This window comes from Mirounga angustirostris, unplaced genomic scaffold (genome assembly GCF_029215605.1).
Source record: "Mirounga angustirostris isolate CCGP_5_RB_7025 unplaced genomic scaffold, mMirAng1.0.hap1 SCAF_10, whole genome shotgun sequence".
Classification (NCBI taxonomy): Eukaryota; Metazoa; Chordata; class Mammalia; order Carnivora; family Phocidae; genus Mirounga; species Mirounga angustirostris.
In genome coordinates, this window is record NW_026991718.1 from 110,582,873 (window position 1) to 110,601,476 (window position 18,604).

The 18,604-nt window shown below is 48.3% G+C and overlaps 1 protein-coding gene across 1 annotated transcript; it reads left to right on the top strand.

Moving 5' to 3' along the window:
* Positions 1–766: 766 nt before the first annotated feature.
* Positions 767–17,775, top strand: SUN5 (Sad1 and UNC84 domain containing 5). The gene is given in 14 exon segments (XM_045883835.3): positions 767–831; positions 2,140–2,198; positions 2,412–2,486; positions 3,524–3,590; positions 4,498–4,559; positions 8,155–8,204; positions 9,522–9,556; positions 10,158–10,266; positions 14,347–14,425; positions 15,261–15,376; positions 15,841–16,008; positions 16,506–16,592; positions 17,634–17,744; positions 17,746–17,775. Coding segments are annotated over 14 exon segments (1,113 nt in total).
* Positions 17,776–18,604: the final 829 nt, after the last annotated feature.

An 18,604-nucleotide genomic window follows, 5' to 3' on the forward strand; every position in this document is an offset into this window, starting at 1 on the left:
TCCCATCTGCAAGCTCCAAATCACCTTTGTTCTGTAACCTAACACAGCCCCACGTTCAGGTGTTAGTATGCAGGCCTTCCCGAGGGGCGATTCTTCAGCTTACCACTGGAACTTAGCCTACAATTTGAGAAACTGCCACCCAGGGGCAAAAGGAGTTCCTTTTAGCTTCATAATCTGAATAAACTCTCCATCGGCAGGGCTGACAGGAAAAAAACGTAGCCAGACATTTCCACTCTGGTATGCTTTTATTTGTCTCCAGCAAATGTAGAACTTTATTAAAACAACAGCATATACATCGTTTTGTGTTATGCGAGACCCACATACAAGATGCCTTCGCGTACAGCCTAAGCAGGTGCTGAGGCAGGTGGCAAGTCTGGGAACCTTGGAGCAGGGAAGGAGCTGGGGGCACGAAAAAGCCTGGCCTGGACCTTGGAGCCTCTGCTCTGGCTGCTGCACAACCCCTGAGATCCTGGCATGGCCCTTCCTGCCCTGGGGCCTCAATTTCCTCCTCTTGAAAGTGGAAAGTGGGTCACAATGGGTCCGTGCAAGGGGGAGTTCCAGGGCCGAGCTGGAGACTGCGCAGAGACCCCGCCCTCTGCTCTATGAGGTCACAGTGCCCACAGCTCTGCTTGACCCGGCGAGATCCTGCGTGGCACCTTCCAGGGAACGCTAGGAAGTGGCAGAGGCGGCAGCCGCTTCCCCCTCGCTGACTCCCAGAGAGCCCCCGCACCACTGCCCCCCCCGGATTTCCTAGAGAAGAAAATCGATGCCACGGTCCTCAAGGAGCCCCGGGGACCCGTGTGACCCGCCCGAGGATGTCAGGCCCAGGAGGTGAGGATGGCAGCCCTTCCCTCTGCCGGTTCTTTGCAGTTTACAAAACGCTGGCCCTCTGCCCTCTCCCCCGGAGGTGAGTGGGCATGACCCACGGCCTTCATGGAGGCAGCAGCTGAGGTCGGGGAGGTCTGACGGTGGATTTCCTAAAATCTCCCCGCCAAGGGGGTGGAGGGGCAGTCATCCCCAACACATGCTTATTGAGCACCTAGTGTGTGCGGGCACTGGGCAGGGTGCTGGGGACACAGGCTGCACCCAGCGGTTGTGCTCCCTGCCCCCATGGAGGTCCCAGGCTAGCGAGGGAGACGGTGGTAAGTGGGGAAACGCGCGCCTCTGCCATCTACCTGCCTACCACTGGGCCCCCAAAACGGGGTGTATATCCCAAGAGGGTATCCAAAACAATCCCCTGGGGTGAAGGGGAGAACTTATTAGAACTCCAGTGTATATATTTTTAGCTCACCCTCTTTTAATTTCTATTACTCAAGAATGTATAAATAAATTTGCACATTTGAAAGAGTAAATAATATATATGTGGTGTTATATAGAGAATTTCTTAAGGAATAAACATAAATACATTGGGGGAGGGTATAATAATAAATGTTTGGAGACCATTGTCTTAAGAAATAAATAAAAATTTGTTATCTCACACACCAAGAGGTCCCAAGAGGTGGATGGCTCCAGAGCACGTCAATGCTGCGTGTCTGCAATGTCCCCTGAGACCCAGGTCCCTGCCATCTTTTTGCTCTTCCTGTTGGCCTCCCCGCTGTCAGAGCTGGCTACCACAGTTCCAGGGGCCCGGAGAAGCTTGGCTGTCTAGGTGCAAGGAGAGTGGGCCTTGTTTCCCGTGGGTCTCATTTTAGCGACAAGAAAGCCTTTTCCGCAAGTGCCAGACCCCAATACCCAGCCCACCCCCACCCCCACCCCTCACCCCTCACCCCTGCGGACCGGCCCCCACCGAGCCGGCCACAGCAAAGGCACTGGGAGTCCTAGAGCGGGCTTGGAGCAATCAGGATTATCCAAAAGCACACGGGCGGGGTAGGAGGGGACAAGGGACCAAAACCAGTCTCCTGCCAGCGAGGGGAGGGACTGGCTTTTGGCGGATAACCACCGGTGACTACCAGAGCAGACGGAGTCCTTTCCTCAAAAGAGACTTGGCTTTGGGGTCAGTCAGCCCTGGGTGTGTCCCTGATTCACAGGCTGGTGGTCTCGGGCAAACTTCTCTGCACCTCAGTCTCTCAATCTGGAACACGGGGACAACCGCGTTTCTTAAAAATTCTAAAATGCGATTCTGAGTCTTGTTATCCCCAGGCCCCCTGCAAGAAACCGGAACACCTGCAGGATAACAGAGGACACTTTGCCAAATGCGAGTGAGCAGGGCGGGGAGGGGGAGCCCCGGGGTCTTCGTGAACAGTAAGGGGCCGAGGCTCAGAGATGCCCAGATGGGCACCCCGGGGTCACCCAGCGGGGGGTGGGGTGGGAAGCAGGGATGGCCACCCCCAGCTCAGGGTGCTCCCCTGGAGTCTGCAAGGCACCATGTCCCCGAGGCTGGCACTGACATGACAGCCCCACGCTCTCTGCAGGTGATGCCTTCGTGCTGCCTATCCGCATCAGCGCCCCAGTCCCGGGCCTGACCCAGTGCCTGCTGGCGTGTGTGTGTACGTATGTACTGAAGAACCGCCCTGGCTGTCGGCCTGGGCCTGGGAAGAGGGCCCAGCCGCAGGCCAGGCTGACCAGGGGGGGTAAGGCCTCTGCCAGGCTGCAGGGGAGGGAGGGAAGTCTGGGGGTGTCAGGGGTGTCATTCCAGCCAGGATCTCTTTGGTGGCTGGAGAGAGGAGTAGGAGAGAGACACACTGTTTGGAGGAGGAGCTAACTGTCGGGCCCTCCCCTACTCGACCCCCAGCCTGGCCCCTGGGCCAGGAGGCCGCTGGTGAAGTCCCGGGAACAGTCTGATGCCATGCGTCCTCACTTCGGGAACGTGGTCTGACCACACTCTAAAGATCCGTCTTCTACTTCTCTGTTCATCCACCTGCCCCTCCACTTACTCATCACTCAGTCATTTCTCGGATCATCTGTCCGCATAGCCATCTGTTGTCATATCCGTGGGCCCCGTTATTTCAGCCAGCCAGTCAACCATTCACCGAGTCAACCATCAGGTCCCCCGTTCCTTTATCTGCTAATATTCACACCCACCCAGTCATCCACCCATCCATCCTTCTAGCTAGCCTTCCATCTGCCCATCCTCTCATCTGTCTTCCTATTTAGCCACCTTCCAAGCCGTGGTCTCATCATTCTTCTGTCCATTCATGTATCCTCCCACCTACTTATCTATTCCTGAATCCCAACTTTTTATCTAGCTCCCTGCTGGGCAACACCAGGCCGCCAGGGATAAACCAGACAAGGACCCTGCCCTTGAGAAACTCCCAGTGTCTGGGAATGGGCAGAGGCACATCCCAGACTTTTTGTGCTCCCGAGTCACTGTTAGGTAGCTATTAACTGCCGATCGCAAGCCATGCTCACCTCTAGGACCCGTCCTCCCTCTGAGCTGGCGCTCACCCGTAAACAGAGCAGGGTTACCCTGGGCTCGATTAGAAAATTGAGAGGGTCTCCCAGCAAGAGGGCCTCGCCCCCTGCAAGGCTTTGTAGGGTAAGAACAAGGGTGCAGCTGCTCACCGCCCTCCTGCCTCCCCTGCAGCCTGGATCACCTGCCTGGCCTGCTTCCTGAGGACTCAGGTTCACCAGATTCTGTTCAGTACCTGCAGGTGAGCAGGGGCAGGCGAGGGGAGGCCGATGGGGGCAGGGAACATGCAGCTGGTTACCATGGCAGCCCCCTCAATGGTTTGAACCTCCTCGTGATCACCAGACCAAAGAAGCCATCCCAAACCTGGCTTTTATCATATCTCTCACCTCAGAACCCACTGTGGCTTCCTCCTTCACCTGCAGCCTTCTGGAATCCTGTCCCATGCTTCCTTTCTGAGCTGCCTCATTATGCGTCCTGCTGTGGATCCATCGGGCTGGCAAGGCTAGGGTTCTCACCCCCTGGGCCTGCTATTCCTATTTCCGCCTCAGTACCTTGGCACATGCTGTTTTTCCTGCCTGGAATGCCTGTCCCATCCTTTCACTTCACCCTTCTGGTCCATGCAAACTCCTCCGAATTCCTGTAGAGCTTTCCACCTCATTCATTCACTTAGAGTTTGCATTCTAAACATCTCAATGCCTACTCTGGGCCCAGCCTTGACCCTCACCACTCCTGAGCTCCCAGTCAGGGGAAGGCAGGCAGACACCAAAACCAGTGGTAAGGGGAGGAGGCCGGCTTTGACTCTGGAGGTCGTAGGAGGAGGGGACGTTCGTCTGTGTTGAACTCTGAAGGATGTGCTCACCAGGACAGAAGTGAGGGAACAGACAGTTTGTAGATGGAGAAAGGGTGTGAAGAGGATGTGGGTGACCACTGCGAGTGGATCTCTGATGGCCCCAGATACGGGAGTAAGAGCTTTCTTCCCCTTGTGATGCTGTGCAGCCCCAGGACTCAGTCAGCATCTTGGAGGGGGTGTCTCACTGCCCGGGGTGGGTCCTTACCTTCCCAGTGGGAAAAGGGCAAGGGCCAGGCCAGGATTTGCTAGCCTGTGCAAAGCCTCTCTTCACCTTGACCACTGCTTCCTTCTCTTCCAGATGCAAGCTGTTCTTCCAGAAGCTCATGGAAAAGACAGGTGTTCTGGTCCTCTGTGCTTTTGGTACGTCTCCGGGGCCCTGCCCCAGGTAGAGGTATCCCTGAGTTCTCGCCCCACCTGGGGAGGGAAAGAGTGAAGGCTCTGACACTGACTATGTGACCCTGGGCAAGACAGTGACCTTCTAGGAGGCTGTTTCCCCATCTGTCTAATGAGTGTTGCTGTGAGGAGTAAATTAACTGATGACCAAGGAAATTTTTTGAAAGCTAAGAAAAGCCTTGAAAACTGTAAAGTTCTCCCCCAACCACGGTATGATCATTATTACTCATTTCTGAGTTTTCTATGGCTTCCTTCCAGCCATTGCTACCCACCTCCCACATCACAGCTTTACTTTCCCAGGCAAAGGGATCTCCTCCCTCCACTCAAGCATACTGGCCCAGGGAAGTGGGGTTGGGCGGGGTGTGTGTGTGGAAAATTTCCTAGGAAATTAGAAATTCCTAGGAAACTTAACCCAACAAATAAGATTTTTTAAAATAATGGCTTTATTGAAATATAATTCGCATACCATAAAGATCACCATTTTCGCATGTATAATTCAGTGGTTTTTAGTATATTCACAAAGTCATGCACCCATCACCACTATCAAATTCCAGTATTTTCACTACCCCCACAAAGAAATTCGCCAGTCCCTATCACGGTTTCCTGTTCCCCCTCACCCCAGACCTAGGCGACCAACTACTAATCCATTTTCTGTCTCTATGGATTTGCCTATTCTGGACATTTCATATAAATAGAATCATACAATAATATGGGGTCTTGGTGGTTTCTTTCACTCATCCTTGTGTTCTCAAAGTTCATCCATGGTGTAGCATAGAACAACATTTGACCCTTTTTTATGGCTGAAAATATTCCATTGTATGGATATGCCGTATTTTGTTTGTCCGTTTATTGTTTGATGGATATTACAGTTGTTTCTGCTTTTTGACCACCATTATTAATGTTCCAGGGAATCTTCCTGTAAAATACTTGTGTGGATATGTGTTTTAAATTCTCTTGGGTAGAGGCACCTAGGATCATGTCATGATCCTAGGGTGCTGGGATTGAGTCCCCCATTGGGCTCCCTGCTCAGCGGGAGAGTCTGCTTCTCCCTCTCCCTCTTCCTGCCACTTCCCCTGCTTGGCTCTCTCTCTCTCAAATAAATACATAAAATCTTTAAATAAAGAAAGAAATTCTCTTGGGTTTATATTTAGAAGCGTAATTGCTGAGTCATGAGGCAACTCTATACTTAACTATCTGAGAAATTGCCAAACTTTTTTTCCAAAGTAGCTGCACCATTTTACGTTCCCACCAGCATGTATGAAGAGCCAATTTCTCCACATCCTCACCAACACTGGTTATTATCTTTTATTTTAGCCATTTGGGGAGGGGGTGAAATGGTATCTCACTGTGGTTTTTATTTCATTTTGCTAATGATTAATGATGTTGAGCATCTTTTCATGTGCTTATTGGTCATTTGTAGCTCTTCTTTGGAGAAATGTCTATTCAGATCTTGGCCCATTTTTAAATTGGTTTGTCTTTTTATTATTGAGTTGTAAGGGTTTCTTATATAGTCTGGATACAAGTCCCTTATCAGAGATACAATTTGCAAGTATTTTCTCCCATTCTGTGGGTTGTCTTTTCACTTTCTTGATGGTTTCCTTTGTGACACAAATTTTTAAATTTTTTAAAAAAGATTTTATTTATGTGAGAGAGAGAGAGAGAAAGAAAGAGCACACAAGCTGAGGAAGAGGAAGAAGCAGACTCCCCCCTGGAGAGCCCAATGGGGGACTCAGTCCCAGCACCCTAGGATCATGACCTGAGCCCGAAGGCAGACACTTAACTGACTGAGCCACCCAGGTGTCCCAAATTTTTTAAATTTTGATGAAGTCCAATTTATCTATATTTTCTTTTGTCATATATGTGCTTTAATGTCAGATGCAAGAAACTATTGCCTAACCTAAAGCCATAAAGATTTACTCCCACTTTTTCTTCCAAGATTTGTATAGTTTTAGCTCTTACATTTAGGTTTATGATCCATTTTTTAGTTAATTTTTGCATATGGTGTGAGGTAAGCGTCTAACTCCATTCTTTTGAATGTAGATATCCAGTTGTTCCATTTATTGAAAAGACTATTTTTTCCCTTATTGAATTGTCTAGCATCTTTATTGAAAATCAATTGATCATAAATGTGAGGGTTTATTTTATTCCCTCGATCTATCTGTCTAGCTATTTGCCAGTACTACCCTGGATTGATTGCTATAACTTTGTAGTAAGTTTTGAAATCCAGAAGTTTGAGTTCTCCAACTTTGTTCTTTTTAAATTATTTTGGCAGTTATAGTCCTTTACATTTCCAAATGAATTTTAGGATCATTTTTCCATTTCTTAAAAAAAGGCTACTAGGATTTTGAGAGAGATTGCATTGATTCATAGATCAATTTGGGGAGTAGTGTCACCTTAACAATATTAAGTTTTCCAATCCATGAACATGGGTTGTCTTTCCATTATTGACATATGTCCCTATGTCTTCTTTAATTTCCTCCAATGATGTTTTGGTTTTTTCAGAGTGCAAGGTTTGGACTTCTATTAAATTTATTCCAAGTATTTTATTTTTTGAGATGCTATTGTAAATGGAATTGTTTTCTTAATTTCATTTTCAGGTTGTTTATTGCTTGTGTTTAGAAATATAATTGATCTTCATATACTGATCTTGTATCCTGCAACCTTGCTAAATTCATTTATCACTTCTGACACTGGGCAAGACACCCAGTCTTAGATACTTTAGGATTCTGTGTGCAAGGTTATGTCATCTGCCTTTTATTTCTTTTTCTTGACTAATGGACCTGGCTAAAACCTTCAGGACAATGTTAAATAGAAATAGCAAGAGTAAGGGTGCCTCGGTGGCTCAGTTGGTTAGGCATCTGCCTTCGGCTCAGTTCATGATCCCAGGGTCCTGGGATTGAGCCCCACATTGGGCTCCCTCCCCAAGCAGGGAGCCTGCTTCTCCCTCTCCCCCGCTTGTGCTCTCTCTCACTCTCTCTCAAATAAATAAATAAAATCTTAAAAAAAAAAAAAGAAATAGCAAGAGTAGACATACTTGTCTTGTTCCTTATCTTAGGAAGAAAGCATCCAGTCTTTTATCATTAAGTATGTTATTGGCTGTGGGTTTTTCATAAATGGGCTTTATCAGATTGAGGGAGTTCCATTCTATTCCTAGTTGTTGATTGTTTTATCATGAACGATGAATAGATTTTAAAGACTTTTAATAATGGCTTGAATGGTAGGGTTTCAGGCAGCACAGAGATCATAATATGCAGGGAAGACCATCTCATTTTCTTCTCTCGTCAATTCTCCCAGTGGAATGAGGAGGGAGACGGGACATGGATTATTTGGTTTATGTGAGACACTTTGCATATATGATATCGTTTGATCATGAAGTGGATATTACTGTTATTCCCATTTTACAGAGGAGGAAATTTAGGTATAGAGAGATTAAATAAGTTCTTCCAAAGTTGCACAATGTTAGTGCCAAAGCTGGGATTTGAATCCAGATACCTTAATGCCAGAGCTTAAACTTTTAACCTTTCATCTTACATGGCTTATTCTCATTCTCCTGGCCCCACAGGATTCTGGATGTTTTCTATGCACTTACCATCCAAAATGGAAGTCTGGCAGGTGAGTGTGTGTGCGCTCTTCAGGCCCCACCACTGACTAACCTCACCCCAACTAGGCAATGTTGCCTCCATCAGCTTCTCTCACTCTCACCACATCTGGACCCTGATCAGTTCCTGACTCATCCCAGCCCCAAATCTCTGCCTCTGCCATGCCACCCACCTGGAACCCATCTCTCCCACCAAAATGTGACCTTAAAAGACCAGATGCAATCGTCCTTCTTACAGAAGGACTCTCCTGTCACTCACTCCCGGAGGTTACCTATCTTTCCTTTGCCAAATCTTCCTCCTAAAGTGGGAGAGTGAGGATGGAACACAATTTTCTCTCTATGCAAGGCAGTTTGTTCTGCGCAAATGAAATGAGACCATTTGCTTTGTGGTTCCTGGGGAGAAAGAAGGAGGAAATCGGTGGCCAGAGATCCCTATCAGAGGACAGCAAAGAGTCTCAGAAGGGCTAAGGAGAAAGGGGATCTGAGGAGCTTGTCCCTCCCTCTCCTCTTCTCTCCTTTTAGACTCCTTCGTAACTTCAAGATCCAGCTAAAATGTCACTTCCCTCAGAAATTACAGGTGGAGGTGATGACATTCCCCTTTCCTCCCACAATTTTCTGTAATCATGAATGCAATCTTCTGTAATCATGACTATTTTCCCAACTGTATTGGGAGCTCTTGAAGACAGAGCCAGGTCTGATTCACTCCAGCGATGTCCACCTCAGGGATGGGCACAGGGTTGTCACTATCAGTGTTGGTTGACTGGATGATCAGAAGGAAATGTGGAATGGAGGGAGAGTGGATGGGGCAATGGAAGTGATGGATGCAGGGATGTAGGGAAATGGCTGGGGGGATAGATGAACAGATGAATGGAAGACTGGATGGATGAGAAAACGGACAGATGAGAGGGCAGATGGGATATGCGGGTGGGTAAATGGATGGATGGATGGATGGATGGATGGTTGATGAGAGGTTGGATAGATGGGAAAGTGAAAGGATTGATGAAAGGGTCAATATATAAGGTAAGTTAGATGGATAGGAGGGTGGATGGATAAAGAAGGTTGGATAAATGGAAGAGTAGATGAGTTGGCAAGGGTGGTTGGATGGGATGGTGGATGGGTGGAAGGGTGGATGGATGTGGATGAATGGATTTAAAATGGAAGGTATATTGGATTTTGGATAGATGGTAGGTGGGTGAATGGATGGAAGAGTAAATGGGAAGGTGGATGAATGGATGGATTTATGGTTGTGGGAGAATGGATGGATGAAGTTCTATTGGACCCAGATTAGGGCATCTGAAAAAGATCCCTTGCTTTCCTCAATACCCTACCAGGATGACAGCATAAATAGTCCACTGCAGAGCTTGAGGTAAGAAGAATCTGCTAAATAGTCTTATTATCACCTAAAAACCAGAATTATATCTAGGTCCTGTGATGTATTGGCTAAGAATGTGGGTTCTCCTGTCAGACCAACCTAGGTTTAAATCCTAGCTCCCATACTTCCTACATGGTTAAACTTTTGCAAGTTACTTCACCTCTCTGGGCCTTTGACTTCTCATTTATGAGACGAGGCATAACACCCACCTTGCTCTGGGTAATTATCAATATTAAAGAAGACGTAAACTGTCCTGAATAATTCCTGGCCTCAGTTTAGCACTCAGCAAATGGTAGCTGAGTAGAAATTTTAACCAACAAGATACCACCTGGTGGCAGCATCCTTAATTGCAAACAAAATACTCAGGAATATTTGGAAGAAGTAAGTTAAATTTAAAAATATTCCAAGTTAAGAGGAAGAGCATGAGTAATATTTTAGAGATAAGAACCTGCTGGATAGGGCCAGAGATGGGCCCAGGAGAGTGAGAAAATCTGAGGCTAATTCTTTGTGGGTTGACTGACAAAAGTAGAAGCTGAGGGTGACAATAGCAGCATCACAAATCAGTTGGTCCATGTTTTAACTCCTTCCTTGTAAGAATGTACCAGGAGAAGGTGCGGCATCACACTGGGGAAATCCAGGACCTCCGAGGTAACATGACCCAGCTCATTGCCAAGCTCCAGCTGATGGAAGCCATGTCAGACGAGGTGAGATCCTGGCCATTCTGCTCCCAAACATCTGACTTCTCTCTTTGTTTAATGCCTTTTTTCCTATTTCTCAAGTTTTATTAGAGCACATCCCCCAACAACTTCCTGGAAGAGAGTGAGATAGGAGGCTTATTAATTTGCTTAGAACTTGCACATTTGAAAATATCTTTATTTTACCCTTGCATTTGATTGATAGTTGGGCTGGATATAGAATTCTAGATAGGAAAGTTTCCCCTAAAAATTTTGAAAGAATTCCACTATTGTGTTCTAGTTATACTGTTGCTGTTGAGAAGTACAATAGTGTTATTATTGGTCCTTTGAGGATGATCTGTTTTTGGTTTTTTTTTTTTTCCTATCTCTGGGAGTTTGTAGGATGTTCTTTTTATTTCCGATGTTCTATATTTAACTTGCTTGGGGTGGGGTTGCTGAGGTTATTGGATCTATGGGTTGATGTTTTTTAATAGTTTTTTTAATTCCTTAGCTATTATTTCTTAAAATATTGTTTCCTTCCCATTATCTATCTCCTCTCCTGGGACTCCAATTACATCTATGCTAGAATTTTAGAGTGTGTTCCACATAATTCCTATGCTATTACTTGGTATGTTTGATTTTCATTCTTTTTCTCTATGTGCTTAAGTTTTTGATGTTTTCTATTCACATTTCTTCAGGTTCACTAATGATTTTGTTTGTTTAGTTCTAGAATATACATTTGATTCTTTTTCATAAATTTTAATTCTGTGGTGAAATTCTCCAACATCTCATCTATGTTGTCCATTTTTTCTTCTATTTAACATTTTGTCATAGTTATTTTTAAATCCTTGTCTGCTAAATCCAATATTTGGATCATCTATGGTCTTTTTCTCTTATCTGGTTTTCTTTGGAGTATCAATCATATGGTCTTGTCTCTTCCTGTCCAGAAATTTTTTAGTGTTTTTCTGGACATTGTATACAAAAGAACTGTATGCTCCAGATAATTATAACTTCAACTAGAGAGAGTTCTCCCTTTTCTTTGTAAGGAAGATGAATACACTGATCACTTCTATGTAGATCTTCATTGAGCTGACTCAGACCTGGATTGCGATTTGTATAAGATTTAGTCAGAGGTTTCAGCTTAACCCTTCAATGTCCTGCCCATGCAGCTTCAAACTTTTGGTAGATGTCTTGATGGGAAAGACTGACCGTATGTCTGAGGCTTCTCAAGTCTCCAATTTTGTCTTCCAGCCCTGCATCAATGCAAAATCTCTGACCCCAGGGGTAACCTTCTCTGCCTGGGGCAAGCTTGGATTCTCAGCCTCTAATTGTGCCCATAATTGGTTTAGTGCCCTCAGGTGCAGCTAAAGCTTCTGAGTATTGATTCACCACTCCTCCTAGGGCAGTGGTTTTCAGAGTGTGGCCCCCATATCAGCAGCATCAGCATTACCTGGGAAAATATTAGAAATTCAAATCAATGGGCCCTCCTCAGACCTACTGAAGATGGAAGCCAACCATCTGTGTTTCAACAAGCCTTCCAAATGATTCTGTTATATACTAAGAAGATTTTTGTAGGGCTTTAATCTCTTGCTTATTTTGTTTTGAGGTCCCCTCACTGAAAGGGACTTGGTTTCCCAAGCGTTGTGAGACTGGGAAGTTTTACTCTGTCTTTCAGAAGTTTTCAAGGTAGTTCTTTAGCCCCTTCCATAGTTCTGGGTTTCAGTTAACATCTTATGGGGAAAACTGTTCAGGTTTGAGGCTCATCAAGTCTCCAATTTTATCTTTTTAGTCCTGTGACTATTAAAATCTTTGCTGCTTTCTCTTTCACCAGTAGCAGCCCTTGTTCAGCCTAAACCCACGCCTTCAGCTCATGCCCAGAATTATCAAATGCCCCCAGGGATTAAAATATTGTTAGCATATTTCAGAATGGTTCTCTCCTCTCTATAATTTTAATCCCTGTGGTCCTCATTTCTCCCATAGCTTAGTGGTGGCTTTAAAATATGATTTAGTAAACTATATGGCCTTTCCTAGTTGTTTTTAGTCAGAGCATTGATCCTCTGTAACTTATTACATCTTACCTGGAGGCCCTACATCTCACCTTACATCTTAAATGTCATAATAATTTGCCTATCGGCTGGCTACCATTGGGGCCATTATGATCTGGAAACTCATGTCCTTTAGTCCTAAAAAGTGTTCTTTACTCATGTGATTAATTGGTGTTTTCCCCCCAGCCATATTTGTTTTATTCTCATTTTTGAAGCTCCTTTTATTTGGATGTTAAATTCCTGAACTCATCCTCCGTTTTCTTCCATCTCTCCCTGTTTTCTTTTCTTTGTTTGTTCTGAAATTGAGAACATAATCTCAGCTTTATCTACCAAAACTTCTACTGAGTTTTTCATTTTTGTTAATATATTCTGAATTCCTAAGAATTTTCTTTTTTTCTCTCTGGGTGTTCCTTTTCATAGATTTCTATTCTTGTTTTATGGATGCAATATCTTTTCTTACCTTTTGGAGCTTAGGCAGGTCACCAAACTTTCTGAGTTTCCACATCAACAAAACAAATTATAATCACTGCCCTGTAACCCTGTGGCTAGTCTAGTTACTACTGCCACACAGCAAACTGCTCCAAAACTTGGTGGTGCTAAACAATCATTTTATTATGCTCAGAGATTCTGTGGGTCAGGGATTCAAATAGGATGCAGTGGGGATGGTTTGTCACTGCTCCACAATGCCTGAGGCCTCACCTGGGAAGACTTGAAGGCTGGGGTGACTTGGCAACTGTATCTGGACCCATCTGGAAGCATCTTCACTCACATATCTAGAAGTTGATATTGGTTATCAGCTGGGAACTCAGGGCTGTTGACTAAAGCACTCATACATGTGTTCTCAGTGTTGTGTGGGCTTCCTCACAGCATGGTAGCTGGCTTCCAAGAGTGAGCATCCCCAGAGAACCAAGTAGAGCTGTACCCCCTTTTAGGCTTAGCCCAGAAGTCACACGGCATCACCTCTGCCAGAGCCACAGGCCCACCCAGACTGATGGGAGGGAACTTTAGCCCCACCTCTCAACAGACAGAGTATCAAAGTCATATTGAAAGAAAGGTGTGTTACAGGAGACTGTGTTATGGCCATTTTGGGGAAATACAATCTGCCACAGTTTTGAAGAGTCTAATAAAAATAACAGCCAGCATTTACTGAGCACCAACTGTGCTAAGTGCTTTGCAGTCTTTATCTGGCAGGAGAGTGTAGTAGCTAAGAGCCCAAACACTGGAACCAAACTGCCTGGCTCTGCCTCTTACCAGCTGTGTGACCTTGCACACATTACCTTTTGTGTCTTAATATTCTTATCTTTAAAATAGGGGTGATCATAGCACATGCCTCCTAGGGTTGATGTGAGGGGAAAAGAGTGAACATACGTAACACTGAGGACGGTCCTGGCACACAGTAGTCTTACAAGTCCCTGGCTCTAATCTGTACAGCAGCCAGAGGGGGACATGATTATCGTCCCCATGGTACAGACAAGAAGGCCAAGAATCAGGGGCGCCCGGGTGGCTCAGTCATTGAGCGTCTGCCTTTGGCTTGGGTCATGATCCCAGGGTCCTGGGATCGAGCCCCGCATCGGGGTCCCTGCTCGGCGGGAAGCCTGCTTCTCCATCTCCCACTCCCCCTGGTTGTGTTCCCTCTCTCGCTGTCTCTCTCTGTCAAATACATAAATAAAATCTTCAAAAAAAAACAAAAGAAGGCCAAGATTCAGAGGGGCAGTAACTAGCCCAAAGCCCCACAGCAGTAAAAGTTTGTCTGACTCCAGACCCCCTGCTTCTTCACTTCACTAAGAGTCCTGTCCCAAGTGGGACACCCTGTCATGGTGCACGTGGAAGCACTGAGGAAACCCAGTGGGGAGGGGGGTAGGTATGGCTCTGTGTCACCTGGGCCTCCTCACCATGGGGTGACTGGGTGGTCTTGTGCCAGGACCAGCCACGGTCTCCACAGGCAGGGGTAAACAGTTAAGGACAAGAGAGTTCCTGCAGTCACCTGTCACTTGGTGTGAACACACGTGTGGACATGACCTGTCAGAACACATCAGCAAACAGCCTGTGTTTTCTGCCTCCTCAGGAAAAAATTGCCCAGAAAATAATGAAGATGATACAAGGAGATTTTATTGAAAAGCCAGACTTTGCCCTAAAATCTATAGGTAAGTGACTCCCCCTCACCCCCCACCCCCCACACCGCAACAATCTGCCCACATCAAGTTTCCCCAGAAACTCTTCAGAGGATGGATTTCAGTTCTGGTCTGGTGCACTCTCTGCCGCCATGGTCAGAGCTAACCTCTGCCCCCACAGACGGTTCTCTTGTTACAATTTTCTGTTGTCTCAAAAGGGGGGCTGAGGCAGGGAGAGAAGGCCCCCCATGACCCCTCTACCCACTCACCATCCTCCAGACCCAGAGGCCAGCTGAGCCGCACCTGCCCCACATCAGGGAGAACAATTGCAGGTGGGAATCAGTGCTGTGGAAAACCAGAGCAGGTGGCTGGGAGAGAGGGGACCCAGGCAGAGGGGGGTGCGGGAGGACGTTTGAGTTGAGACCTGGCCAGGAGGGAAAAGTATTCCCGACCCAGGGGAGCCCCAGTGAAGGTACCCCTGTGGGGACGCAGCAGGAGCACGCGGGGTGGGGGGGCAGGCGGAAGGAGGCGAGGCAGGGCGGGCAGGGTGGATGGGCCCAGACCCAAGGGCATGTGGGGTCAGAGGGCATTGGCTTAAGCTCTCAGGGCAGGAGTGCCCTCCTCTGTGCAATAGCCCTAACAATAGCCATCGGAATAATGGGGAGGCTGTCATCAATGAGGCTCTGAGGGAAGGACTCCTTTGCTCCTCACAGCAACCCCAGGAGGTGAATGTTAGCATTCCTATTGTTGTTGCTCTTCTTACTCCCATTTCCCAGGGAACACTGGAGTCCAGAGAGGGCCAGTGACTCACCCAAAGCGCTCACCTGGCGCACAGTCAGCGCCCAACCAGACCCTCCCTCCCATACAGGGGCCTCCATCGACTTTGAGCAAACGTCAGCCACGTACAACCACGACAAGGCTCGCTCCTACTGGAACTGGATCCGGCTGTGGAACTATGCGCAGCCCCCGGACGTGATCCTCGAGGCAGGGGTGCTGGGGGGACGAGGAGAGGGTGGCAGGGATGTGGTCAGGGTTCTGGGAGCAGGACCTGGAAGTGGACACTGGGGGTGTGCGCAAAGGGAGTGGGTCCCTGGGGTAGGGGGAGAGGTAGGAACACGAGACAGAGACGGGGCAGGGGCAGGGAAGGGACAGCCTGCTTCAGCACTGGAAGGGGCCCGCCACCCACGCCTCAAGACTTGAGGGTCAAGGAACCCTCACGGCCCCAAGCAGGCTCCTGTCCTCCCTGTGCTGGGCTGAGCGGAAGGCTCATTCTTGCTGCCGGCAGTCAGGGGAGCTTCCTGGAGTTGGTGGCGCTTGACCTAAGCTTTGTAGATGGAAGGATCTGGCTCATCCAGGAGGCAAAGAGATCTAGGTGAGCCAGGGTGGGACGAGGAATTCACCTCCACCCACCCACCCACCATGGCCCCCATTGCACCTGCCCCTTCCAGCCCAACATGACGCCTGGCAACTGCTGGGCCTTCTCCGGGGACCGAGGTCAGGTGACCATCCGACTGGCCCAGAAGGTCTACCTGTCCAACCTGACACTGCAGCACATCCCCAAGACCATCTCACTGTCGGGCAGCCTGGACACTTCTCCCAAGGACTTCGTCATTTACGTGAGCATGCCCCAGCAGGGAGCAAGGCTTGGCTAAGGGGCCAGCCTCATATGGTGGGACTCTGGGCACTCCGTCTGCACAACCCACCAGGCTAGAGGGGTTGGCTGAGGCTTTGTCAAGGTTGAGGGTGACTAGGTTCGGAGCTGATCACAGCCTTTGAGGATGGGAGATAAGCAGCTACTTTATTTCAAGCCAAGATTTTCAGAGCCCAGTTTGGTCTTCAGAGATCATTGACAAGGAAACTGAGGTCCAGAAAAGGGTCAGGGTAACACCCAAATCCTACAAGTCCGTGACGGAGTTAGAAGAGGACCCTCAGGCTTTTGATTCCCAGTCGAGTGCTCTTTCCTATCCATTATTCTGTGCTGCAGTGGAATGATGCCCAAAGAGGTAGGGAGTTCCCCATGCCGGGAGGTATGCAAGTCTCAGCTGGAGAGGGGCAGCACCCTCTGAAGGCCCTACCCATACCTGATACTTTCTCCTTGGTTCTGATTCTACAGGGCATGGAAGGCTCTCCCAGGGAGGAGGTGTTCCTGGGGGCGTTTCAGTTTCAGCCGGAAAACATCATTCAGATGTTCCAGCTCCAGGTACCGGAGAAAAGCTGCCCATGTGGAGCACATACTGAATGTACATCATGTGCAGGGCTTTCCCCAGGGAACCCCATTTCGTCCCCCCAGTAGCCTCAGGTGTGTAAAACTGTCACTAGCCCACTTGACAAGTGAGGAAACTGAGGCTCAGAGCATGGAGCCACTGCCCAGGGCAAAAAGTGGGACCCCGAGGAGATCCATCCAGCTTCTAGCAATACATCGTTCCCCTGACCTGCCCCGGAGTCCACCCGCTTCAGTTCCTCCAGGGACAGCAGATGTGAAACAGGAGGGGCCTGCTGGGCCACGGTTGCTGGCTTCCAACTTAGCGTCTCCATCCTGGGAGACCCCGTTATCAGCTCCTGACCCAATGGAGACCTGAAGGGGTGGAAGTTGGGAACAGAAGTGGGACACGAGGGGTAGCTGGTAGAATGGCCTTGAGACTCAGGCTGACACTGACCCAAACCCCGACCCCACAAATCTGTGTGATCTTGGGCCATTCCCTTCCTCTCTAGGCCTCAGGTTCCCCTTTGTAATTCCCTGGGAGGTTCAAAGCATCCAGTGAGATCTCAAAGGCCAAGGCCCCAGCTTTTGCACTGGGCTCCATCCCCTCTCAGGGGTCAAAAAGGGGAGGAGGCAGCACTCACTGAACGTCTACCAAGTGGCAGGCCAGCTAGCTCCAGGATCTTGTTTCATGCCCACAGCAAACCTGGGAAGCAGATATTAACCCTCCCATCTTACAGAGGGGGAAACTGAGGCCCCAAGGGGGGGCAGTGATTTGCCCTGGGGTCCCACAGCCATATGTACCAGGGCCCCAAGGCTGGGACACTTTCTCAATCACAGTATATCCGTCCTTCTGGCCTCAGCACCTTCCATCCCAGCCCCTGAGTATCAATTTCTTGTGTGGCTTCTGGACAGTCCATTCTCCTACCTGAGCCTCAGTTTTCCCACCTGTGAAATGGGAGGCTTCCTTTCCACTCCCAAACACCCTTCTGGAAAGGCAGAGTGGAAGCCAATGGCTCCATGTCTGTGAGTCTCTTGCAGAACCAGCCTGTCCGAGCTTTTGGGGCTGTCAAGGTGAAGATATCGAGCAACTGGGGGAACCCACGCTTCACTTGCCTGTACCGAGTGCGTGTGCACGGCTCTGTGACCCCACCTAGAATGCCCTAGAGAGCAGTCGAACTAGAGCCCCTACCCCAAGAGAGATTAAAGTTTATTCTTCACAGCTCAGCCCAAGTCTGAGTGTCTTTTGGCTCCAAAGAGTGAGGGTGGGCTGACATGTGATGTCTGAGGCCACGGTTAGCAATTCTCCACCATGTCCCGAGTGTCCAGGCCCCTCACAATAGCCCCACGAGGCCCCATGTCACAGATGGGGACAGTGAAGGCTCCGAGCAAAAACTCGCCAGAGGTCACAGCTCACAAACGCTGCACCAGGAGTTAAAGCTAGGCAGTCTCACGCCTGTACGTACGCCCTGGCTTCAGTTCACGCTCCGCCCTGATCCAGCTGTGACCGTGGGCAAGACCCAGCCCGCCCAGGGCCTCAGTGTCCCCCTCTGTACAACGGAACAAGATTGTGGCTCTTGTATCAGATGAGGTGGGGGATGAGAAGTCCCACCTTGTCCACCACAGAGAGTTTCATCACACAGACCATCGACTGTGTGGCATTAGGACACACACCCTCTCTGGACCTCACCTTTTCCAGGTATCACATGTCTAGTCCATGTTGTGCCTCCAAAAATGATAAGTAAACAAAGTAAAAAGGCAACCCACAGAATGGGAGAAAATATTTGCAAATCATATATCTGATAAAGGATTCCTATCCAGAATATATAAAGACTCCTAAAACTCAACCCCCACCACCACAACAAAAACAATTCAAAAATGGGCAAAAGACTTGAATAGACATTTCTCTTAAGAAATATACAAATGGGGGCGCCTGGGTCACTCAGTCCATTAAGCGTCTGCCTTCGGCTCAGGTCGTGATCCCAGCGTCCTGGGATCGAGCCCCACGTCGG